General features: G+C 41.7%; 3 protein-coding genes across 4 annotated transcripts; 2 read left to right on the top strand and 1 right to left on the bottom strand.

Moving 5' to 3' along the window:
- Nucleotides 1-1163: 1163 nt before the first annotated feature.
- Nucleotides 1164-9449, bottom strand: LOC311054614 (protein unc-119 homolog A-like; the record flags this gene model as incomplete). The annotated part of the gene is made up of 5 exons (XM_084070621.1): nt 1164-1270; nt 1977-2149; nt 3134-3230; nt 4090-4191; nt 9236-9449. 5 exons carry the CDS (start codon nt 9447-9449, stop codon nt 1164-1166), a joined length of 693 nt encoding a protein of 230 aa, XP_083926747.1.
- A 2199-nt stretch (nt 9450-11648) lies between these two features.
- Nucleotides 11649-13169, top strand: LOC311055245 (uncharacterized protein). The gene is made up of 2 exons (XM_084071369.1): nt 11649-11734; nt 11903-13169. Exon 2 carries the CDS (start codon nt 11921-11923, stop codon nt 12923-12925), a length of 1005 nt encoding a protein of 334 aa, XP_083927495.1. The 5' UTR covers nt 11649-11734; nt 11903-11920; the 3' UTR covers nt 12926-13169.
- A 4545-nt stretch (nt 13170-17714) lies between these two features.
- On the top strand, nt 17715-20586 carry LOC311055244 (uncharacterized protein). 2 transcript variants are annotated; one of them, XM_084071367.1, is made up of 2 exons: nt 17715-17867; nt 18274-20586. In XM_084071367.1, exon 2 carries the CDS (start codon nt 18613-18615, stop codon nt 20011-20013), a length of 1401 nt encoding a protein of 466 aa, XP_083927493.1. In that variant the 5' UTR covers nt 17715-17867; nt 18274-18612; the 3' UTR covers nt 20014-20586. The 2 variants fall into 2 exon arrangements, with proteins under 2 accessions (XP_083927493.1, XP_083927494.1); XM_084071368.1 differs by having other exon boundaries at nt 17715-17871.
- The last annotated feature ends 6579 nt before the right edge of the window (nt 20587-27165 follow it).

Raw genomic sequence — 27165 nt, 5'->3', positions numbered from 1 at the left:
CATACAGGATACAGAAGAAACAAGTGACATTGTAAGTGAAGACAGAAATACATTAGTAGTAGTAGTAGTAGTAGCAAAAAGTAGTACAAGAGCTTGCAGATCTGCTACTTTTGATACTTTTGTGTGACGCTGTACTATGATCAAGTAGGGCATTAATTTACAAAAAAATATGGAGATAAAAGGGTTCTACCCAACAGCAACAATATTGTGGTATTGCTCACACACGCACGCATACACACACGCACACAGAGCTGAGGATGAAAAATGCATCTTTTATTACTTGTGCAGGTAGATGATAGCATGTCACAATGCTTCTTTACATGATCATTTCTCTTCTCTACAAATATCTAATGCTCTTCTGCGATTCTGTTGCCTTTAGTTACACAGTTTTGATCACCACTCACTCACTCACTCACACACTCACAGACACACACACACACACACACACACACACACACACACACACACACACACACACACACACACACACACACACACACACACACACACACACACACACACACACACACACACACACACACACACACACACACACACACACACACACACACACCCTTTACAGGCAATCTTTTGGTTAGAGGTTTTTTCTTCCTAATTCTGAACTCATGAAAAAAAATAATGCAGTAATAAACATTGTACTCGTTTAACTTGTGGGTGAGACTAAGATGATGACGCACAAATACAAAACATAGAATCATAATAGGCTGTATGCACAGCAGCCATATTGGACAGAAATTGGGCCCCTTCCTTACTTCCTTCACAGGTGTTACCAATGACACTAATGAAGGCTCTGTTCCATTTAGTGTAGCACAGTGGTTCTCACATGTTTTCATTTCAAGGACCCCCATATCTCTGAGAGTAAATGGACCCGGGAGGGTCCATTTGGTTCCATTTGTACACTCTCAGAGTTACACCCTCTCAAGGAACCATGAGGGTCCCTGGACCACACTTTGAGACCCACTAGTGTTTCCAGTGAGCCAACATGCACAATATCAGCACCCTGACTCTGTTTGACCAGAATGGAACAGAGCCTTCATTAGTATCATTGGGTAACTGTGAAGGAAGTAAGAAGAGGCCCAATTTGTCTCCAAAATGGCTGCTGTGCATAGAGCCTATTATGTGGCTTCTTTAGGGCTTCCGCATCAGGGCTTGAAGGAGTATTCTGCTTTATGATGCATGATGAGATTGTTGTTGGCGAAGAAGAAGCTGTCCGAGCGCGTCTCATAGGGGTTGGCGATGATCTCGTCCACTGGCCAATGGGAACAGAGAGAGTAAAGGTGTAGAATCAGGGTTAAGGTTTGATGTAGAGGAGGTGAGAGGGTGAGGGCAGTGTTTAGTGTTTAGAGCATTGTGTGGGCTCCAGCGATCCCCCATGGGGATTCAGGGGGTCCCCAGCAAAATTAGTTAATATAGCATCAAAATCCGTTTAACCACTTTAACCCTATACAGTATACATACTCTGGCTATTTGAAAATAGCCGATCTACAAGCTCACAGCTTGCCGACCTGCTATTTTAAAAAAATCTCGAATGAAAATTTGAAAATTTGGGAATATCTTTTAAAAATATAACTTGTTTGGGGGTTCCTGGCACAAAATATTTTCAGATGGGGGTCCGTTGCCCAATACATATTAATTTAGGGCTCATTGACAAAGTTTGAGAAACTGAACCACTAGTTTGTGTGTGAGTGCATGGGCGTGTGCGCGTGGCTGTGTGCGTGCGTGCGAGCGCATGTTAATGACTTAACCACATGAACCGTAGCGTCCCTATTCTGGGCACGCCATAATAGGCGAACGTTCAACGAAAAAGCAGCTCTACAAGTTCACAGCGCACTTTGTGACACATTTTGTGCAAACTTTTTTTATTATTTTTTTACTTTATGTCAATGTTGTGCCTGTATAAAATGACATGCATGAAACAGGGATGCCGGGTTGAAAGTATAGAGGCTAAAACTCACCTATGGAAGGTTCTAAGTCAGGTAAGCAGTAGATGTGTTCGCAGGTGTTGACGCTGTGGGGGATGCAGAAGCCCAGGTCAAAGTCAAAGGTTTTGAGCAGCAGGTTTCTGAAGAAGTGCCTCTCGATCAGTCGAAAGCAACTCACCGCCTCACTGCCCACGCTGAACTCCAGCCTGGAACACAAGGGGCAGCTCTTAAAGGAATAGTACATCCTACAAAATACTTTTCTATCAATTACACACCCCATGAAGCATTGAATTCATGGAGATTTCTTTTTTTTTGTCGAATTCCTAAGCCAATAATTTGATTACCGGCGGAAAGATGCTAATGTATCCGGTAGGAGACTCAAAGGAGACTTTCGGAGAGAATGCCGGTCATCAAATTATTGGCTTAGGAATGCGACAAAAACAAAAAAATCTCCATGAATTCAATGCTATAGAAAATAAGTCATATTTTGGGTGAACTACTCCTTAACCACTAACTAACCGCTTAACCCATTAAGGCCTGAGATTCCGATTCTACAAAATGTCTTCTAAATCCTAACAGTTTTCTGAAACACTTATGTTGCTATAATATCAGTGGTTCTCAAACTCTTTCATGTCAAGGACCCCCACCTTGACCACTTGAACCCTATATGGTTGAGCGGAGTCCCTCAAGGCTTTTCTGTTTTCTGTTACAGTGGGGGAAGCTTTCGCTGAAAATAGCAGATCGACAAGCTCACAACAAGCTTGTCGATCTGCTATTGTCTGCGAAGGCCTCATATGTCCAAAACCCGTTGCTTTTCAGGAATCAAATTAAAAAATAGCAAAAAGTAGCAGATCTACAAGTTCAAAACGTGTCACTTAGCGCCGTGTTTGAAGCTTGCGGATCTGCTACTTTTGTGTGACGCTGTAGTATGATCAAGTAGGGGATTAAGTTACGAAAAACACAAAAAGTTAGAATATGAAGATATGAATAGGTTTATGCCCGACAGCAACGGTACACAAATAACACACACACACACACACACACACACACACACACACACACACACACACACACACACACACACACACACACACACACACACACACACACACACACACACACACACACACACACACACAGGTCTGGCAGCAGCAGGTCGTTTAACCAAACAATGTGTGGGATTAACTTACAAAGCCCCTATCTCATGGAGGGCCAGGAATGAAGGAGAGAAATGATATCGTATGAATCTTCCTACAGGTATATCCTCTGGCTTGATGTCTCTGATGTCTAGAGAGAGAGAGAGAGAGAGAGAGAGAGAGAGAGAGAGAGAGAGAGAGAGAGAGAGTGAGAGAGAGAGAGAGAGAGAGAGGGGGGGGGGGGGGGGCAGAGACAAAGATAGTGATGGAGAGAGAGAAAGAGAGAGATTTGACTTATACTGTAATTGCATGATTTTTTACTAACCATAGTGTGTGTGTGTGTGTGTGTGTGTGTGTGTGTGTGTGTGTGTGTGTGTGTGTGTGTGTGTGTGTGTGTGTGTGTGTGTGTGTGTGTGTGTGTGTGTGAAAACCCATTGGACTAAACCAAATTATAAAACAGCAAAAGGAAAACTACCTGACACATTGGAAAGAAGCAACACAAAAGCAGGGTAAACTAGAATGCTATCTGGCCCTAAACAGAGAATACGCAGTGGCAGAATACCTGAGAAGACAGATTATGCACCCACTGCACACAAAATGAAGTGGAAACCGAGCTACACTTCCTAACCGTCTATCCATTGTACCAAGACATCAGAGACACATACTTCCCACAGATTACAACCAGAGATTTTGAAAATATGACCAATGACAAAAAAACTCGATTTTTTGCTGGGCGAAGTACAACAATGACTCTGTTTGACCAGAATGGAACAGAGCCTTAATTAGTATAATTGTTAAGACCTGTTAAGGGCCCAATTTATTTCCAATATGGCTGCTGTGCATAGAGCCTATTTAACCCTATTCTATTTGATGTTGACCGTATTTTCATGGGCCGTGTACTTAGTTGACTGTGTTCCCATGGGTTAACTTACACCTAAATATCTTGGCAGATAATAGGTTAGGTTCAAGTTGTTAAGTGAATAAGTAATAGAAACACACAGTAACAGTACCTCTCTTGATGTCCAGGATGACAGCTCCACTCTCCAGGTCCCTGATCTTGAACCGGGAGAAGTTGATGTTGTATATGTTGTCCCCTGGAGAACACAGGTACTCTGCCAAACAGAATGGTAGTAAGCCAACTTATCATACAGGACATTAAAATATATATATATATATATATATATATATATATATATATATATATATATATATATATATATATATATATATATATATATATATATATATATATATATATATAATTTTATTACCACTTTCAACCTGGTATCCCTATTTTGGGCATGACATATTTTATTGTATTTTAGTTTTATTTAATTTACAGATAATGAAAAATAGCTGATGGGCATGTATTCCAGCTTGTGCTCACTGTTGTTTTACACTTGGTTATTGGTTGCCCTCTAGTGGCCATGGTTGTAGACATGACCTACTACATTTTGGTCAAATAAATGCATAATAATAGCTAGCCAGAGTGAGATGTTTCTGTGCCCAGCAGCAACGACGACGCAACGCACAGAAAAAACCCTACTTCTGCTCAGAGCAGGAGGAGCAAGGCCTGTAGTAGGCAACCCACAGTGCCACACCAGCTGCAACATCTCAACCAACCTGGCCTGGTATCGGCCGGACTGATGGCGTGGATTCACTCACAGATTCCCACATGTGAGTGGATCCGTGTTGTCGGTCTGGCTAGTACCAGGCTAACCCTGACCCCTCAGAGACAGTGGGGACGGTAGCATGCCACTTGGAGTTTGTGCATCAGTTGTTGCTTTATTAACAGCCAAATAAAATTGTCACTGAATAACTGACCATTTTATATAGCTAAGTTATACAGTGTTATTGCATGGCAGTGTAGCTCGATGAAAATAATGGATTGTCAACTCTACAAAGTCTAAATTAGACGGATACAATTCTGGCATTGAATTTTAATCAATTTTAAAGCACAGATTGATTTGAAAAATCTATAGCCAAGTCCATGGACAATAGATTGATTTACGAACAAAATGAAATGTCTCTTACTTATCAATATGGGAACCCATTCGGTAAAATACATAAATTAAAAAATAAAATAAAGTAATCATCATCTTCTTTTTGAGGATCTGTCTAGAGAGATTAGCTACTTATTCTGCACCGTTTTGTTAAAGCGGCACTATGTCACTTTCTTTTTTTATGAATAAAACGTAATTTTATCAATAATAACTGGGGGAAAAAATCTCTCTGTATAAGCAAGGATCCCATGTCTGCTTGAGATTTAGACAAGGGCAGTTGAGAAATGCCAAACATAGGCTAAATAAGTATTGAGACATTTAGATCATGTCAAAGCCTGTCTCATGCAAGTTTAGAGGTGTTTTAAGGACAAAATGTAAATAAACATACGACAACCGCAACCTCTAAAGTAATAAACATCAAACACTGTACACAGTGTACTGTATCTGTTTGTTTTTACATGATACGTCTTTGTTTGAAGACGCATTATGTAAAACATTATGTAAAAAATCTATGCATTTAATGCATAGATATGTAGGCATTGTTTTATATTGATACTAATTTTTAGTTATCCTTTAATGTAAAGCAGATTGAGTTTACTGTGTACAATGAGCATGAGCTAGTCAGCAAAAACAGAAACTCAAGAAAACACCTAATCTTTGCCCATATACCCACCCAACGCAACAGTGGCCCCCAGGATGGGGGTCCCTGGCTCACAATTAGTTGAAAACCCCTTTAGACTGTGAACATTAATGCATTGTGATGCTTCGATCCGAAGATGGTGATTAATGCCATTTGGAATCAAAAGCTCTTTTATAATGGACTATTCTTTGGCCAAAATGAAATTCAATGAAAGATTAATCTATGGCAGAACTTATCAGTTCTTGTCTGCAGTCCACTAATGACTAATTCACTTCATCCAGTCAAATGTGTGAATTCAATGTATTTTCATGAGCTGAAATGAAATGGAGTTTAAATAAAAACAAATCAAATCTGACTGAATCGAATTGCGGCGAAAGTGGAGATTTCATAGGCTAATGAATTTAATAATTTCCTAGACTCACAATCAAATGGAATTGTTGTGAGGTGTGAGATTTACACCACCCCTCTCTGTCTAAAGAAAGCAATAGTGAAGTTATAGTTAAAGAAAGGATCATGGATAACAAGATAAAGATTAAGGAGTACTAAAGGGATGAAGAACATTGAAAGAAAAGCCAAACATGCAGCTGGGTCTTCAAAAACTGATGGTCTGCATCTTAATGTCAGCATCACTTCATCTTCATCATCATAATACTATGTATAATATATATATTGTTGAAAACCTTGTATGTCCAAAATTGTTCATTTTGAAAAAAACATTTAAAAATAGTGAAAATAGCCGATCTACAAGCTCACAATGCTGCGTTGTGAGCTTGTATGATGCGGCACTCTTGTATGCGACACTCTTGTATGCGACACTCTTGTATGATGAAGCAGGCCATCAATTTATGATAAAACATTAAACAGTTAAAATGTGGAGATAAAAGGTTTCTGCCAGATAACAGCAATATATTCTTTATGTATATATGAATATATATCATATATGAATATATATCATTCCTCTTCGCCCTGTGCTGTACGCTAAAAAATAATAATATAATAAGCAGGTTCAAGAGGGTATCCACTACAGTTACATAATGATTGATATGATCAAAGTGGGTGATAATGCTATCACAAGGAAAGAAGAAATCACCTACATGGTTTGTATTTTAGAGAACAATCTTTCCAGTGAAAAAATGGCAACAAAAGTAACCAATAAGTCAACCAAAGAACAAGATTTTTGGGCAGCATCTCCTCGTTGGTCAGTAGGAATACACTGAGGACACTAGCTGGAGCACTAACACAATGTCATTTTGATTATGCATGCACCTCATGGTACTCTAGCACCACAAAGGGGTTAAAACAAAACTTCAGACCTCTCAAAACAAATTGATCCGGTTACTACCTCACACCTACAACTCACCTAACCCCTGCTCATTATGCTAGGGTGGGATGGCTCAGGTAGGTAGAGGACAGAGTATACAGCAACTTGCAATGGGCCTGGTCTTCAAGATACTCAAGGTTCAAACTACTTCAACAACTTGAGACACACACAGACACAACACCAGAGGGAGCTACATTGATCTCGTTCAAACCAGATTCAGCACAAACATGGGGTTAAATTCGTTTGACTATTATGCTACCAAAATGTGGAATGCCAAACCAACAGCCATTAAAAAATCGCACCCTGTGTGAAGGAAGCGGTGCCTTTGGTGAGTGGCCTCCTGGTGGCGCTATAATAGGGCGGGGCGGGGCTTCAGCAATTAATGCTCGTCCCTATTGGTGGTCTAAGTCCACATACCAAATTTGGACTTGGTGGCATGCTGCAAACTGGAGTTATAGCTGTTTAAAGCCAGTGGCCTCCTGGTGGCGCTATAATAGGGCGGGGCGGGGCTTCAGCAGTCAATGCTCGTCCCTATTGGTGGTCTAAGTCCACATACCAAATTTGGACTTGCTGGCATGCTGCGAACTGGAGTTATAGCTGTTTAAAGCCCGTGCTCAAACGGACATCCGGGCTCAAACGGGCCTCCTGGTGGCGCTATAATAGGGCGGGGCGGGGCTTCAGCAGTCAATGCTCGTCCCTATTGGTGGTCTAAGTCCACATACCAAATTTGGACTTGCTGGCATGCTGCGAACTGGAGTTATAGCTGTTTAAAGCCCGTGCTCAAACGGACATCCGGGCTCAAACGGACAAACGGACATACGGACGGACATAGTCAAGTGTAGAGCGGCTGGCACCGCTAAAAGTGTGACTGGCTTACCCTCCTTCAAAACCATAAAAGAGCACCTGTCTGCAATTTGCAACTGGTCCTAGAAAAGTCCTCTAAGCTTGACACCAGAAATGCCCCCCCCCCCACCCTCCAATTGTTTTCTGTACATATACTTTTATTGCTAGATGATTTCTTGTATTATGTTTTTAAATGTCTTGATGAATTGAATACATAGGACCACAATGGAAACAAGCCCATAGGTTTTTTTTGTTAATATTTTAGCATCATTATCGGATATATATAATCGTACCACTGTACTATTTTTGCAAACTGTTAATAAAGTATTCAATCAATCAATCAATCAATCAATGATTTGTTTTAGTTTTCATTTTATTTTATTGTTTAAAATGATTCTGTTATATACAGTACATCATGCTTTTGGTCGCCAGGTCAGAGGAAGAGGCTGATACGAGTACATTAATGACCACTCTACACTGAAAAGACACACTTCTTTAACTTGTTGTGGGACTCTGTGTGAACTGTTTGCCTATGCATACACAACTTGAATACAAAGTAATTTCTCTTACACCTTAAATAAAAAATAATTTAAATAAAAAGGTATCTTCTCGTCATAAACCTCTTCTTTTATGTTTAGACAGCCTTTTTCTGTTACTTTCTGTTCATAGGGGCCATTTTATATTTGCCATTCCTCTTCTTCTGTCTTCTATAGAGCATAAGTGGTTCAGCTTAATGTGAACGCCATCTCATGACAGTGTTGCTTGCCAAAAATGACAGGTTTTCAAGGTAACAACCAACATCTATGAAACAATCAAATATGTTAACTATGAAATCAGACACTTCTTTCTTCATGTTACTTCAAATTAATTCAAAAATATGGTAGTGTTACGCACGCACACACACACACACACACGCGCGCGCACACACACAAACACACACTCACGCGCGTGTGCGCACGCACACACACACACACACACACACACACACACACACACACACACACAAATGTACATGTACGCTATGTGCATGCGCCATGCATTAACAAATTGGGTGTAGCATCATTGACTAATCCTGAGCTTTAATCAGACGTAGAAGCATAGTGTCCACTCCTGAGCCTAAAATCCCCAACACGCACGCACGCACACGCACACGCGCACACACACACACACACACACACACACACACACACACACACACACACACACACACACACACACACACACACACACACACACACACACACACACACACACACACACACACACACACACACACACACACACACACACACACACACACACACACACACGGTTGTAACTTTGGGGGCCACGCAGCAACGTTCACCCACCTCTAGTGTATCTATTGATCCTCAGGACCTGCTTCGGGGTGGCTGGTTGGCCAGGCTTCCATTCCTCCACCACCTCTTCGTCCTCCGCCGCCACCGCCGCCCCCTGGAGGAATCCGTTCCATTCCACCTCTTCATATCCTGCAGCCACCTCCTCCTGTGAAGTCTCACTCTGCTCTGTATCGCTCCCGGGTGGGGTTGACTCTTCCCCCTCCATTGAGAGGCTATGATGTGCCGGAGTGGGGTCTGACCCGATGTGTCAAACACACACACACACAGCGCTGCTGTCAAGTCTGGGAATTTTGGAGCAGTTGGCTGCGATATTATCCACACACCGGTAGCACACACTCTTGGTGTCAGTGGCACAAAACAGATTATGTCAATCTGGGTTTTGGTAATCCGAGACAATCCCTAATTAAACCGGGACAGCCAATGGCACCAGCTGAGGGCCAAAATACCCCGGGTGGAGAGAAAATGAAAAAGCACTCACAGAGCTACTAAATGGATATGCCAATATGGGAAAGAAAGAGAAAAGGCTTTAAAAACACACAGATTTATCTTTTCATTTCTTTCATCCACAATAAAATTTTGAGTAGGATCTTGAGGGATGCTGAAGGAATCAGAAAAGCAATTCAAGGTTTTGGTTCATTGGTTTATTTACCTGAGCACAGTGTGTCTACAAGGGACAGTGATTGTACTTTAGTTTTAGCTATGTTAGTAGTCATTTCCTTCTTTAACCCATGTGCTCTATTTCTGTTGTGCTGACCTCTAAAGATTGGATATACTATATACAGTGTATCAACTTCTGCCATTGGCAATATTTCCTCCTACTCTGTAGGGGGAGAGGAGCCAATGACCATTCATGAATTCAGCCATGGAGTTACAATCTATATATATACAATTTGAATCCTGCGCCATGTCGGTTGTCAGTATGTACGTACGTTGTATGTGGCCAGTGTGACGTAATCTGACATCACGCCAGTGTGACGTAATCTGACATCACGATGAGACGGTATATGACATCACATCCTACCTATAAATTCTAGGATGCCGTCAGATCGCACCAGTTCGACGGCTTCCATAGTGGGTTTTGGTCATTGGAGAGGTGATGCACGTCACCTCTTTCTGAAGTGGGTACTTTCAAAGCCTGCCGTGGATTTAGGAGAGCACAAAACTCTCTCTCACACTGTGAGGTGCCTGTAAGGTGGCACTGCAAAGTGAACGACGGCCCGAACTTCTAGTAGGTCTACAAGTGTCGTCAGGCAAATTCAGGAAGGCAAAAGTATTCAAACATTTTCGCAATGGCAACCTACACCAGTCGGTAAAGCATCAGGTAAAACAAATCAGGCATTAGCATCGCTGACAAGAGACAAGAGGAACTTTATATATGCTACCTATGTTCTAGGTCAGTGGTTCTCAAAGTGGGGTCCGGGGACCCCCAGGGGTCCTCGGGGGTGTTCCAGGGGGTCCCCAGCAAAACCAGTTAATATAGCATCACAATAATTGTATCCACTTTATCCATTTTTACGTTGGCTATTCCAAAATAGCAGATCTACAAGCTCAAAGCGTTTCACTTCATGCCCAGCTGCGAGCTTGTACATCTGCTATTTTGGATTTTCATTTTTTTATATTGAAAATGTTTTTGAAACAGATTGAACATAAATCTTCTCTTCTGGGGGGTCCCTGGCACGAAACCTTTTCAGATGAGGGACCACGGCCAAATAAAAATCTATTCCTTGACTTGAAAAAGTTTGATAACTAATGTTCTATAGGTTCCCTGAAACTACGTGGAGCTCGTCAGGGAGGCACTGCCACAAAACCACATCCTGCATCAGCCAGTCACCCCATGTGATGGAAATCTAACTGCCGGCTTCCTCACTATAGATTAGAAATGAACGAACCGGGGTCAACCGACCAGGGTGTAACAGTTTTCTACATTTTCCCCCTCCTTCTTTTGTTTGTACTCTGCGTCCTCGCCAGTGGTGTAAAGTAACTAAGTACATTTACTCAAGTACTGTACTTAAGTACAATTTTGAGGTACTTTTACTTTACTGGAGTATTTCCAAGTGTCTATTCTTTTACTTCTACTCCACTACATCTCAGAGGCAAATATTGTACTTTTACTCCACTACAATTATTTGAAAACTTTAGCTACAAGTTACTTTTATACCTAGACTATTTGAAAATAGCAGATCTACAAGCTCACAACGTGACTTTTGTACTTTTACTCAAGTAAATTTGAATTCCGGACTTTTACTTGTAACAGAGTACTTCTGCATTGCAATATTGATACTTTTACGTAAGTAAAACATTACAACTTTTTCCACCACTGGTCCTCGCTGCAGTTTGCAGAGGCGTGGCCGTGTGCGTGCATGAGATATATCCTGTGTGAGCCATCAGCTGGGTGGGAGCGTGTCAGCTAAAGAGGAAATCCTGTCACAAGGGGAAGAAGAGGCAGTGGAGATGCGATGTGAACAAATGAGATAAGATACTGTAAATCAGGTAGGTGCTTCTTTTTTTCTTTTCTTTTTTTAACATCATTCGTCATTATGAAGTCCACCGAGTTAGTTGGGTGGTTGTTTGGTGTGATGGATCGTTAAGCAAGGAGTGTTACAACAGGATGTTGACTTGCAAAAGTGATAACGGAAGTTTCTGTCTGTCACTGTTCAGTGTTTATCTGAGAGGCAGATGATGACAGAAGCGTTGCTACCCCTGCTGTTCTGCCTCCCTTACCTCCTTGCAACCCCTGTGCTTGACTCTACCGTTGAGCCGACCTCACATGCCTCAACAACATCACCTCCTGATGTGAAGTCCAACACCGGGCCAGTTGCTTCCACAACCCTGCCTACAGCCAACAGCACGTTTGACCAAAGACTGACAGCAACTACAAGCTCAGCCTTTTTCCGTGACCTGAACACTGGTTCCCAAGGAGACAACAGACGAGCCGCTAATGTCAGTCAAACCGCCGTGACACAGACGTCAGTTGTTGGCCAACCAGCGGACGTCGCTAAGAGCCACAAAGAGTCAAACAACACGGTGATGCCGGAGAACGACAAAGCATTCAGGGAAGCACAGCCCGGAGGCAACATCACACTGTATATTAACCCCACAGAAATTAAAATGTACAAAACTCTAGACCCTGTGGAAAGCAACAACCACACACCCCCAACCGGCATCAACAGGACTCCTTATGAGAAAACGGTCCAAGATGGCGACTTCGGCTCTCCGAAGTGTAAAGAGGGAGGAGAGGAGAGACCGTCACATCGCCATTCCTCTAAACTGGTCTGTTTCATCACCCTGTGGGTGCTGGGAGTGACGGCGGCTCTCTTTCTGGGCTTGACTATCTGGCTTGGACTGCGTCTGTCAGCGCAGCGAGAGAGCGACCGGAGGGGGAGTGGAGAGCAACCACCAGAGGCAGCGAAAGGAGACGACTTGCAGAATCTGTGGGTGGCTCATAAGTCGTCTGTGGAAGAGCAGGTGGAGTTCTGGTATGCCAACAGCACCATGGTGGGGCAAGAGCGTTCGGCAGAGAGGCCGAGACAGACAGAGGACCACAGGAGCAAGAGAAGGAGGGAGGGCAGGAAGGAAAGGAAGGAAGAGAGCCTGTGGCCCAAAGTGACTCAAAAAGACATCACAGATTTTTGGTATGCAAATGGTAGACCTTTCCCAGAAGAACCTCAAAACCAAACATGATTAACCAAATGAAAAGTTGCTGCATTATATACAGCAACCTTTCATAAGTTAATCATAACACAACCACATATTATGTGGTTGTGGGAGGGTGGTTGGAGTTGAAATTGGCATTACGTGAGATACAACAGCAACACATTTTATTTATACGCAGAGCAATCAGTGATAGAGGGTTTCACACTACTTGTATATTTACAGTAGCCTATACTGTATGAAAAACTATTGTAAATAAGAATGGATGTTTATAGGCAGGAAGAATATTTACCTCCTTCAGATACTGTTATCAGCAGCCAAAAAATGCATCACAATCAATTGGTTGAGTCTGCTCCCTCCGACCCCCGAGCAATGGTTGATTAAAGTCAAAGAGATTAGAGATATGGAAAGAATCACTTATTTGTTGAGGCTACAAACGAGCAATTTACCAAAAAGTGGACGCCTTTTGCACGCATTGAGTTATTATAAGATTATATTTTTTATAAAGATATTTGTATTGTGTGTATTTTGATAGCCTGAATGTGCGGTATGTGTGTGGATATTTATATAATGTGATACAAGTGTAGGTGTGAGGATACATATTGTACATTCTTCTGTTCTTTGATGTTTGTATATTTCTCTTTTACTCCTGATTTTTATTTTAATTTTATTTTATTAACTGTATGTCTTTTGTTTAGCTTTACTTTTCTTATTATTTTGTTGTTGCTGTCTATGCATAATTGTGTTGTCTCATGATGATAACAATAAAAACAATAAGTTGCAAAAAAAAAAAAGAATGGATGTTTATAAATATTGCCTAAGCAATTGCTAATTAGTTGTATAAATTGTTTGTTGTACAGTATGCCTCATACGAGTTTAACGGAACATCATTTGTTCCCATATACAGTAGTAAGTAAGTAAGGCTTGCCGCGCCATATGGCCCAAAGCGCATGGATTTACCCCCAATCCAACCCTTGATGCTGAGTGCCAAGCAGGGAGACATTGGGTCCCATTTGTATAGTCATTTTTTATAGTCTGCCGGTGATCAAACCCCGACCTCACAGTCTCAGGTCAGAGTCAGACACTCTATACACAAGGCCACTGAGCTGGTCTGTTCCCATATAGTTCTACCATAAAAAGCCAAAGATCAGTGAGTAGATATCCTTGTCATGGCAACCTTACAGTTTCTCGTTTCTTGAGGTGGATGATATATCATAATTATTTGTGTCTGTTTTTTTGTTTTTGTAGATTTTTGAAATGGCAAATGTTGCTTTTGGAATTTTTGTTCGTTCACATAACAGATATGTTCAAGTAAATTTGATTGTAAATAAATGTCCATTAAATGTTGATGGTGTGGATTTATTTTAAACACAGTAAATAGTCATATTTATATGCGTATTGCAGTGTTTGTGGTTTTATAGAAAAATGTATGATCTCTGCCAAGGAGGTTTCACCCTGTTCAGAAAAACAAAACATTTATGTTGCTATATACTATATCGTTGCCTCCATATTCCAACTTTTGGTGTTTTTCCATAAGTTAACGCCCTACTTGATCATACTACAGCGTCACACAAAAGCATCAAAACTTAGCAGATCTACAAGCCCGAAACGCAGCGCATTTCAAGCTTGTCGATCTGCTACTTTTGCTATTTTTGAATTTGAATCCTGAAAAGTAACAGTTTTGGACATAATTAATGAGGTTTCACCCGACAGAGACGATGATATACTATACTGTATAGAACAACTACACACAGAGGTGTTCCCGGCTTGAAAGGTACAGTATAACAACGTATAGGTGTTCCAGATCTACAGTAAATGGGATAAAGGAGTTTTTTGATTGCCAGTGGCAGCCTAGAGTTTTGTTCCAGATGTACAGATAACTCAGCTAAGGTCTGAGGTATGTGACACATCATACAGTAGATCTGCTATTGTCGGTGTGTGCGACAACCTCGTACAACGGAGAATACATTAGGCATTACTGCTTAGTCTGCAACAATGTAAAAATAAACAATGAGTAGGCTACACACTCTAGATCAGAGTCTTCTACACAGTTTTTTTTTAATGGTTCACATTCATGTCATAAAGACTGTTGAGTCTTCTGGGAAGATAAAGGCACTGTGAACATTTCTTGTAGGTGAATTTACAATCCTACCACTGCTTTGACTCCATGTTTGAAGAGCTTTGTGTGCGTGTACGTGTGTGTGTGCGTGTGTGTGTGTGTGTGTGTGTGTGTGTGTGTGTGTGTGTGTGTGTGTGTGTGTGTGTGTGTGTGTGTGTGTGTGTGTGTGTGTGTGTGTGTGTGTGTGTGTGTGTGTGTGTGTGTGTGCGTGTGTGTATGTGTGCGTGTGTGCGTGTATCTCAGATAACCCTCTTCAAGACAATATCCCTTCAATAAAGGTGCAACTAAGGCCATGGCATGTCATCAGCATACTTATACAACCTGCATCATTGTTCTTGGATAAGGTTTCCATTTGCGTAAACAGAAAACAATACAGTCGATAGAACACATCCTGTATTAGACAGTAAGTTGATCAGACATATTTTCATTGACAGACTTTCTGTGGTCGATTAGAGAGGAAGTCTCTGATCCAAAGAACAAGGCCACTGTTGTTCCAAAGTCCAAGTCAGTTCAAGTGAATATATTATGTTTTCATTGCGTTAAAAGTAGAGCTGAAATGATAGAATAGAAGTAAGTGCAAATGGTCAAAGGTCATTCATCATGCTGGCTTCTGGTTTCTTAGGTACAGATTTGATTATTTTAAGTTCATGAGGTTTCAAATTCATTCTGGTACAGTGGAGGTATCCATTAGATCAGGGGTCTTCAACCTTTTCAGGCCAAGGACCCCCTAACTGAGAAAGAGATGAAGAAGGGACCCCCACTATATATTACATAAAATTGTGTTGCAGATTAAAGCTTTTCATAGATGTTGGATTCATGTTAATGTGTATTGTCAGACATTTAACGACTTAAACCGTCAATACTTAGTAAACTTTCACTCTGTACTTGGTCTGCTCTTTTTCCCCTCTTGTCAGGCGTTGTGAGCTTGTAGATCGGCCATTTTCGGCTAAAGTTGTCCTTAGAATAGGAATGCTATTGTTCAAGTGGTATAAAGAAACAATGATCTTATCACAGAGATTTGGCGGACCCCCTGTAGCAACTCTGAAGACCCCCTAGGGGTCCCGGACCCCCTGTTGAAGACCCCTGCATTAGATAGTGAAACCCTTTACGTCCATCTGGGCTTGTGACAACCTCTTCCTCTTTTAACCAGTGGTGGAAAAAGTACTCAAGTATCAATACTGCAATATAGAAATACTCTGTTACAAGTAAAAGTCCAGAATACAAAAATTACTTGAGTAAAAGTATAAAAGTATTAGCATCAAAATGTACTTAAAGTACCAAAAGTAAAAGTACTAAAGCGTTTGAAAATAGCAGATCTACAAGCTCACAACGTGTCGCATCGCTACGCGTTGTGAGCTTGTAGATCGGCTAATTTCAAATAGCCTGTGTATAAAATAGGGCTAAAGGGGTTAATGTATGTTCCATAATATCATAATTTATATCTGAAAAGTAACTAGTAACTAAAGTTACTAGTTAGCCCCGAGGAAAGAGAAAGACTTACAAGGAAGAAATCATTTAAAAAAAACTAAACTAGGACAACATGACAACCAGTCAAACTGTCTGTCAGTCATTCACAACAAGAGAGAGAGAGGAAGTAGAAACTAAACAAACACACACACAACCCACATAAACAACGATCACAACAACAGGTGAACTTTGGAGTCCTCTACACACCAGTGGTTCTCAACCAGTGGTCCAGGGACCACCATTTTTAACTCAAATCTTTGCTTCTGAGGGTCCCTGCCGCAAAACATTTTCAGATGGGGGTCCGCGGCCAAATATATATCAATTTAGGGGTCTTTGGCGTGAAAAAGGTTGAAAACCACTGCTCTACAGTGAAAACATGGGTATTTAATTTAGCATGCTTTTCAAAGTCCCAAATCTGTATCTATACTAACTTGTAGCAGAGCGTTACACAGAAAGTAGGTTACAATTGAGGGTGAAGAGGTGTTTTGCAGCTGTCGCACTTGTCTGATGCGTTCCCATCAAAGTTTAGAAATGAAAGCTGGGTGGAGGACGGATATGAGTAACACCTCGTGTCAACGTTAGATTGAGAGGTTCCCCACCCACAACTCAACTACTGAATCACTTGAACCCCAGCGTCCCAATTCTGGGGCGAACACTGAGCGAAAATAGCGGATCTGCAAGCTCACAAACGTTGCATAAATCGGGGAAGATATTTGGTGTAGAAGGAAAACATTAGGGTGCCTAGTATAGAGCACTGTGGGACTCCAGTCAACTAAGTATATAGGGTTTAAAGCCTATCTACAAGCTCACATACCCAAAATAATGTTTAGTAATGTTTAAATGTGAGGTCTTATTCAAACCTAAGCCTGTTTGACCATTTTATTGAATTGTCGTTGTAACCAGGCATCCGTTTTATTTTACATGCAATAAATGAAATGCACTATGCAAATATAGAATGATTTACTTTCGGAATAATGCCTAAACGTGCACAACAACAGAATCAGAATCAGCTTCCCTTTGTGGAACAAACTTCTCCTTTTTCTCTGCAGAAAGTATAGCAACATGACAGCATGAACAAAACAGGCTCAGGGTGTCTGGGCAAATATCCAGCTCCACCTATCTCAGCAGTACCCACATCATTTCACACAGAAGCGAGAGAGAGAGAGAGAGAGAGAGAGAGAGAGAGAGAGAGAGAGAGAGAGAGAGAGAGAGAGAGAGAGAGAGAGAGAGAGAGAGAGAGAGAGAGAGAGAGAGAAATGAAGAAGAGAAAAGAGGAAAGGAATACTGTTTTGTATGTGAATTAGTGCAAGGCACAGCACATGCACAAAGACGCTGTGTGACTTGGGTCTTAAAAGGGATTTGTCTCCATCACACCACCCATCACATGTGAGTAAGTGCACTACTTGGTTTGGACTTCCTTAAAGACTTGTAAGAATTGAATTATATTCACATGCTACTTTTAGTACGTTTTATGATACACAATACATAGTAAGAGCATTTTAGAAAGTTCAGGTCAGTTTTTTGACACATCAACATGAGACATTTCTAAAGGTTTTGGGCTGTTTGCATATCTCAACTGTGGTTTTCGTATAAATGTTTTGTTATTCACATTATTATCAACATTTACATTTCAATGTAAAATTGTGGACAAAAATAAACAGCAGCTGTTCACTTCCTCAAATGTACACAAAGAAAGTTTACACTAAGAAAGTGAACAAAATGATGGGTGGAGGAGTGTTTGATAGAGGAGGGCCTTAAACGTATAACTCTGTTCATTTCTCTATCTGTCTAGTTTGGGTTCATCAATGCTGCAGCTTCCCACGCAACTCTTGAAATATCCAGCAGTGAGCTCAAGAACTGACGTTAGAGAAGAAACAGGAAGCAAAGGGTTGTGTCTCTTCCGACACCAAACACCGCAGTGAACGTTGAAGAGGTACTGGAACAAAAAGTTCCAAACTCACAAAGTGACGGTTTGGCTTGTTACAGAAAAAAGGACAGAACCGATGAAGGATGCTGTGACTCGGCTCAGCTCTGACACGAGTCATTTAACTGACGCTTCAAGAACACAAAGATCATCTGAGTGAACTGAACTCTGACCCACGACCACTCTGGATAAGGTCACCACCAAACCATGTCATCACCTAACATGGCTCCGCTCCGGTCAACTCACGGTCTGGTTCTATTCCTGTCACTGTCCCTCGCTCTGTCCTTTCTCCATGCCCAAGAGACGGTCTCGCCTGTACATGAAGTAACACCAGTGGAAACAACTTACATCAACCTAATAACGAGTCCACCTGCTCAGGGGGCTGAGACAACAGAAGAACCCGAGGATGTCACTGACATCAACATAATAACGAGTCCACCTGCTCAGGATGTCACAACACCAGAGGACCCTACATCCATGGATGCCACCGCAGACGAGGGACAACCTGCAGCAGCTGTAACTCAAGACACTGCCGTAACTGAAGTCACCGCTGCGACAGATCCGTTGTTAGACATATCAACTTCTTCGACTGTGGATACAATTGACAGTGAAGCTCCTACAGCTACGCCGGCCGATACACTGACCACGGCCGTGTCAGAAGAGGCTCTCATAACCATGGAGGGTCCGGCCGAGGCGCCGACCATGACCGTGTCAGAAACTGCTCTCGTAACCACAGAGGGCCCGACAGATGCACTGACCACCACCACTACAATGTCGCCACCATCCACCACCCCCCAAACCGCATCCATTCCACCAGCATCTGATCTCGCCACCACTGTTGTTGCTGTTGTTGATGATGATGATGATGATGTAGTCATGTCCCTCACACCCACCATCACCAGTGTGCCTTCACAACTCTCAACAACCACCCCTTTCAAAAAGACCCGTGCGGGTCCCATCGTTCCGGCCCCCACCGCCAGCACCCCACCAGCGACATCCCTACCTCCAGTCCTTATAGAGGGCAGAGGACTCCCGCTGCTCTGGATCGTGATTGTGGCTCTCCTGGCCGGGGTGATGTGTGTGGGCGGAGTCATCTGCATCTGTCTGCTCGTCAGGCGGAGGAGGCGGAGCCAGTCCAAGCACTTGGGCTTCAGCGGCCGGAGTGGCAAGTGGACGAGGAAGAGCAAAGGCAGAGGAGAGGGTGACGACGCCTGGGCGGGGCCAGTCAAACTACGCGGGGAGGAGTGCGATGGCGGGGGCGAGGCAGGCAAGGCGGAGGAGGGAGTGAGGGACGAGGAGGCGGTGGCGATGAGCACATTCGCCGCCGAGGGCGAGAGTGGAGAGGGAGGAGGCCCTCCGTCGCCCGTGGGGGAGGAAGGTTCGAAGGAGGTGAAGATATGGGAGGAGGAGGCACCTCTGTTGTACATCGACGAGGATGCGTTTGATGAAGGTCTAAAGCCGGCCAATCAGACTAACTCTGACAGAGAGATGGGAGGAGAGAGGGGGAGTGAAAAAGGCATGGGAGGAGGGGAAGGAGTAGGAAATGGAGTGAACATGCCGGGAGAGATGAACGGAGGATCAGCGTTCTGTTTAACCACAGCTGTTTGAAAGAGGTTTGAATTGACTGCATGGTCATGGACAGGATCTTTATCGTTGTTAGGTTCACTTATAGGCAACTCCAGAGTGGTGAATCAATACATAATTTAAGCCAGTCTAATTCTTTAGAATCCAAAGTACTCATATGGTGACAGAGTGGATTGTGGAATCAGCCAACAGAAATCACCAGCATTTGGCAGGTGAATGGTTATCATTTCAAGTTCTGCTTTCACCAACATGTTGAAAATAAGCCTTTATTTCAATATAGTTGGCTTATCGAATATCATAGTCAGCCCTGAAATAGCACTGCATAGCCTTCTTTTACTGAGAAGAACACAAATGAGTACATGGTGATAATGGTCTGGAGTAGGCTATATTATTTAAATCCTGGGGATTTTTGGCAGTCCTATTTGCTATTGTACAGGGTGTTATGAATAACCATTTTAGAACGTTGTTTTTTTTTTAACTCATTACTTATGTGGCTCATACGTAGCTTTGGTTCTTTTGAAAAGTCTGCCGGTTCTACACTTCTCTATCATTAAAATATTTCAAACAAAAAATGAAAGAATAGAAAAAGATGTGTGATCAAATAATTACACACACCAGATTTAATGAAATGTCATATTTGATCTCTGTCAATATACTTCTATAATGTGTTGAAATGGGCAAAGCTCCATAAAGATGTGGTTTCCACTGGTATGAGGTCATAGTTGGGGGGTGGGACTATGGACCGGTTTCCAGGCAATGCAGTTGCTGAATCTTCATAATTAATCTGTGACACCTAGATTTGACAGCTTGCTCTCAATTTGGTGATCCAGCCACCACAAGCTCACAAAGCATTGCAATGCGAAGCTTGTAGTTCTGCTATTTTCTATATGAGTACTCATTATAATGAGGGTTGACAGTTCACGCCTTTCAGTTATTCCCCCCTTATTGAAACCATGAAGACCCCCTTATTGAAACCATGAAGACTTCTAGGGAGGCAACAGAGGGGAGAGAAGGTGTTTGCATTCAATTCACTTCAGTAGGCCTACAGTTCACAGTGTTCAACTATCCACCTTACATGATAGCAGATGCAGCGTGGAAGTGTAAACTGATCTGCCAAAAGTGGAGTAGAACAAGAAACTAAACAATCAGTACAGATACAAAATCAACAGTGCAACAAGACATTGTAGCACCACATTACAATGGCAGTAAATGATCAGGTATCGATGTATCAGGATAACTGCAATATGGTATTCAAGTATCAGTTTATGGAATGTGATGAATAATTTAAAGACATTAAAGGTAGGGTAAGTGATTTTTGTTAAAACAACATGCTTTTTAGTTACATTTTTTAAAGTTCTGTATTCCATTGCTATGTGAGTGTTTGTTATGGATAGAATGTTTGTTCAGTCTCTCCAGCTCTTGAGAGAAAACACATTTCAGGTGGGTTGCCAATTTCAGCCAATCATGAGAGAGTACCCATTTATTAGCTTCAATTGTATAGTGAATTTTGTCGGCTCATTTCTTTGTGTCATCACTTCCTATTTCACTTTTTTAATCTGTATCCTGAGTTCTCTCTACTGAGTAAGTAAGTAAGACTTGCCGATCTCCTGTTTCTGTAGCGTGAGGCAGCTTGATGTACAAGTACACCCCCTGGACATGATGATGCTAGTATGTCGCAGGGACTTGATGCTGAGTGCTAAGTCTTTGATATGACCCAAATTCTCTCTACTGATTGGATAAAATTGGTATCCTGACCTGAAAATGCATTTTCTGTAAAGAGCCGGAGAGACAGGGAGACTCCTGTTATTGAACAAACACAGTATAGCATTGAGGAGTAGTAGTAGTAGTAGTAGTAGAATATAGAGCTATAAACCTACCTTTTATCAAGTATAATAAACAGGCTGATGCATAAGAATACATTAGTGACTATGCATCAAATACTACTATTTTATGTACTGTATGCTACTGTAGTTAATGGTGGGAGTACCTGTCACCTGGTCCATGGAAAAGGACTCCCTCTACTGGCTGGTGAAGATGTGACAGTATGAGATGTTCTAGCTGAAGTTCCAAAGCAGGCCTCTTCAAATACCATACCTCTTAAATCCCTAATCCCACCACCAACAACCACCACTGTAAAAAAAAAAAAAAGAAGAAAGACAGAAAGAAATTAAACAAAAACAACAACTATTACTACTACTACTACTACTACTACTACTACTACTACTACTACTACTACTACTACTACTACTACTACTACTACTACTACTACTACTACTACTACTACTACTACTACTACTACTACTACTACTACTACTACTACTACTACTACTACTACTACTACTAGTAGTAGTAGTAGTAGTAGTAGTAGTAGTAGTAGTAGTAGTAGTAGTAGGCCTAGACTCACTATCACAGCATGTGAATTGCATATCACTGCATTTTACTGTGAAGAACACAATTAATGAGATAAAACATTATGATCTAATGCATATCAAACTGGGGGTCCTTGAAATTTAAAAGGTTGAGAATCACTGGTCTAACTGGTGGGAAAGCTTCTTGTGCCATAAAAATGTAAATAGATAACGAACAGACGGAAAGGTGACACCATGGAGTAGCCTACTTTCTGTCATGCTAACTGTTTACATTCCACTTTTTTTTCACACTGTGTGTTCCTCGCTCCACCCCAGAACCCTTACCACCAGATCTGTCATCAGTACCTGCCGTTTATCATGACCCAGCCCCTGCGTTCAGCAAACACTGTCGCTGCCGCCGCACCAGCCATACAACTGCGCTATCAACCTCCGGAAAGGGGCCCCACTAATTACCACCCAGCAGCAGGTTATACAACTTTCCTCGCCCCGAGTACACATATAGGCCCCGGCCATTTGTGCCAGACTACATTTTCCTTTTTGCTGTCTACTCCAACAAATCTTGTCCAAAACTCACACAAATCAGTACATATAATCTCTAGAGTCATGTGATCAATATCTATCAGTCATATTTAGCAGATTCCATGTCAATTGGCTATGGCCACCTCCACATTTTGCAGGCCCTGGGTATAGGCAACCAGGCCTGGTCTAGTTTTTGTTTTGTTTGTGTGTTTGTTTGTTTTTTACATTTTGGAATGAAAGAGACAATTTAACATTGAGGTGACTAATGTTTAATGCCAACTCTTCCTGTATCTGTATCTTCACCAGTTTCTTCGAAAACATTATGTGGGAGAGACAACACACACATTTACATGAAACCTGTTACTGATGTCATTTGCCATGGTTAATCAATGCACAGTGCCTTGAGGGCCTGTTTAAAATCCCATATTAACTAGTAGGATGGATCGATGGGTGGGTGGCGTAGCAGTGCACCAAATTCTGGGCCCTGGGACAAGGAATCTCTGTGACCAAAAAAACAGACATACAAGCTATCAACGCACTGCGTCATGGCGTGTCATCAGCTTATAGATCTGTTCTTTTGGGCACAGAGGCGCAAGCCGTGCGACGGAGATTAAATGTCTCTATGAATTGAGTACAAAGGACCCCAATGGAAACAAGCCATATAGGCTTTCTTGGGTTTTAAATCCTCTTAGCTGACCTTGTATTGAACTGTACTTTCTTGTGCTTTTTTCTGCAAACTGCTAATAAAGTATTCAATCAATCAATCATTCAATCAATCAAGCAGCGCAAAATGAACCCGACGTTTACAAATTGTACTCTCACGGATGATCCGATCATCTTATAAAAATATGAAGCATATGCCAAGTTAACTAAAGTTAGATAGATGATGCTGAGCTAAACATATTTGTTTAATTTCGAACTCGAACGGCGCTGAGGCGGCTCTAGCTGCCTTCACAACGTTTGCTGCGCACATTACTTTCAGATGGGTGGGCCATGTGCATTTTCAGAGCACGTTACTTTAAAGATCAGCCAATCGATTGTGTTCTGGCTCGGATCAATGGAACTAATATAGTTATTGGTATCGCTATGAATCAAGGGTTTCGAGAAAAAATACCTTGACATTTTTTGTAAACATTATTAATGTTTTTTTTAAAACATATTTTGTTGGGCTTTTTATGCCTTTATTCCACAGGACAGTAGGCTGACAGGAAATGGGGAGAGAGATGGGGGGGTGTCACACAGTAAAAGTACCCGCGACACGCTGTCAAGCTGGATTACCAGCGTACGTGGTATGCGCCTGGACCGGTAGGCCAGCGGGCGCCCCCATTATTGATATTTTTAACCTTATATTATTTTTAAAAATCTTATTGTTTAGCCTAGTTTTGGGGGGCCCACTTGCAAAACCCTACATGTGTATATCATACACACCATACACACTACTAAGGTATTAAAGTAAAGGTAAATATTTAAAGGACTGTAAGACCACTTACTGTACTAGACAGAATAGTGTAGCGAGATGGGGGTCAACATATGGCAAGGATCCTGAACTGGATTTGCACCTGGGCCTGTGTTGTATGCAATATCTTATCGAACCACAAGGCAATCACATAAAAAAATCACATGTAAAAAATATTTTCCTCCCACAACAAACATGTTTTTACTAGTACACAGCCAGATCTGTAGTTTTCATTTGAAAATATCTAAAAACTCACCCAAAGGGTCTAAGAGATAAATAAACACTTTTACTGTGTAGGCAAAATCACCACCACACCCTCCTGCTGGTCAGCCATCTCATACAATGTCAAATCAAAAGAGCTTTTTTGGCATGAGAAAACATGTATCAGTATCAGACACATAAATAAAAATCACACCCAGTGTGAAGTGGGCGGTGTGTGGTCACAGTGGTCATCACAGTCATGGAAGTTCACTTAAAGAAAAGTAATATTTCTGAAGTGTGTGGTGATATTTATAGTTATTAATTTCATCATGCTTCTTGCTAGCTAATCACAGTACTGGGCTAAGGGTGTGAATAGAGGTGTACAATGGTTGGTCCACAATGGGTGATTCACTTAAAAAAAAACATAAATGTGTTTATTTTAAGTGCATAGTCCTATTTATAGGGCTATGCACATGTGTCATGTGTTTACCTAGCCAATCACAGTCCTGAATAGAGTCAGCCAATAAAGTCAGCCAATCATATTACAGCTAGTGGTCATCACAGTGATGGAAGCACACTTAAAGAAAAGTATAGACTAGCATTGAATGTGTAGGGGTTAGGGGTGTACAATGGTGGCCAATCACGGTGCAGGGTTAGGGGGGTACAATGGTGGATAGTACAGATTTGCATTGAATGTGTAGGGGTTAGGGGTGTACAATGGGGGGGGGAGAAATAGTTAAATATACATTTAGACATGGGTAGCTTGGCGTAAAGACTTTAGAAACAAATAGCAGCAATTCTACAGGATCACTTGGTATCCAACGTTTTGGGACAAATAGGAATCATTTTTCAAAAGTATTTAAAATACCATACAAAAAGCGTAATGTAATGTATGGTAATTCTATGTTCGAGATCAACTCGGTGCAGATAGTGCAGGACAACATAATGATTAGCAGTCCTCAAGGTAGTTTTATTCCATTGTATATCCTTCTCTTGTCATAGCATCTTGCTGCTGTTTTTGCACATCCCAGCAAGTAGAGTTTCTTTTGTCATTCATTTGGTCATGTTTTACAACTCTCTTTGGGTGTTTGTAATCTGTTGCAAGCTTATGTCTCTGATGTCTTTGGCAGGTGTAGAAGAGAACACACTGGAGCAGCTCGGACAATTAAAGCCTCTTTTATTAATGGTGGTTAGAAAGTGTAGCTCTGTTTCCAGCACATTTTGTGTACTTTGGGTGCTCCTCTTGGAAGCCAGGCACGGAGAATGGATTTGAAGAGTCTCAGTTCAGTTTGGTGTCCCATTTCTTAAGCCCTTTGTTGGCAAGGGCACCTCAAACCTCACAACCATAGTGGGAAATGGGTTCTATAACGGAGTCTAATATCTTTAGCCAGATTTTAATTTTGGATTGATGTTCCTTTTGATGGCTTAGAAAGCCCTTTTAGCTTTTTCTCTACGGTATAGTTTTTTGTATATTCTAGGGCAGTGTATTTCGCCGAAGGCGAGGCCAAGACAAGACTGCGCTTTCGCCCCTGTCCATCCGTGTATCAGTGTGTAAGCAGCTAATCTCCGGCACCATTGAACCGATTGGAAACTGTGCATGCATGTGGTCAAGTAAAAACCTCTGCCCCAAATGTCTCACATCGGCCTGTTATAGCGCCACCAGGAGGCCGATTTCTGCAAAACCTATTTCTTTGTATTACTCCTACAGATTTTGTCCAAACACCACGCAAAACGGTACACATTACCTCTATAGTCATGTGATCAAGACGGATATGTCCGATTTTTCATATTCCATCCTGATTGGCTAAGATTGGCTTCTTAGAATGTGTGTGCAAAGTGAAACTTTGCACACACATTCACACTTGGATTCCTTGGATCATGATGACACAACTTATTAAAAAAACGCATATCTATAACATGTGTGATGCATGACATATGTACTGTAAGATGGACGGGTGTGGATTGAGATGCAGTCCGTTTTGATCTGAAATCAGATTAAACAGATATGGGCAACCCCACTGGCAGCAGAGTGGCATACTTCACAAATGAAGACCATAACACATTCTTAACCTGAAATTGGTCTGGCATGTTCCACAAGACTTCTAGACAAATAGCTTTAAGCTGTGAGCCGCATGGAACCTATTTTAAGAATAACGTATAAAAATGTAATCTGTATGAACTTGTTGAAAGGGATACTTCATATCTTATAGAAATCTACCTACTGCAATATAAAGATAAAACATCTCAAATCACAGTCCATTACTTTGCAGCTGACTCAGATCATTGGATATTGTGTGCTCAATTAAGTATTTATATTAAAAAAGAGTTAGACATGAATTATTATTTTCAGATAAATGTGATTGGTCAGATGGAACTCAATGCCAGTAACCCAGAGGAAAAACAACTCTTGGCTGCACGGAAGAGGAAAAATATGTGTGACTGGGACATGGGTGGTAATTTAATGCATGAACCCTTTCCGAAGCCCTTTTAATTGTAAATCTGTGTATATATAAAATTCCCTTATTGAATCTCTTAATTACAACAGAGCACGCACGCACGCACGCACGCACGCACGCACGCACGCACGCACGCACACACACACACACACACACACACACACACACACACACA

This window comes from Gymnoscopelus microlampas (genome assembly GCF_963454915.1).
Source record: "Gymnoscopelus microlampas genome assembly, chromosome: 11".
Taxonomy (NCBI): Eukaryota; Metazoa; Chordata; class Actinopteri; order Myctophiformes; family Myctophidae; genus Gymnoscopelus; species Gymnoscopelus microlampas.
Note: the sequence above shows the minus strand (reverse complement) of the source record. Positions and strands in the feature narration are given on the sequence as shown.

What these genes read in the sequence shown, in the direction of transcription:
- LOC311055245 (XM_084071369.1), top strand. Translation starts at nt 11,921, where the DNA reads ATGATGACAGAAGCGTTGCTACCCCTGCTGTTCTGCCTCCCTTACCTC.
- LOC311055244 (XM_084071367.1), top strand. Translation starts at nt 18,613, where the DNA reads ATGTCATCACCTAACATGGCTCCGCTCCGGTCAACTCACGGTCTGGTT.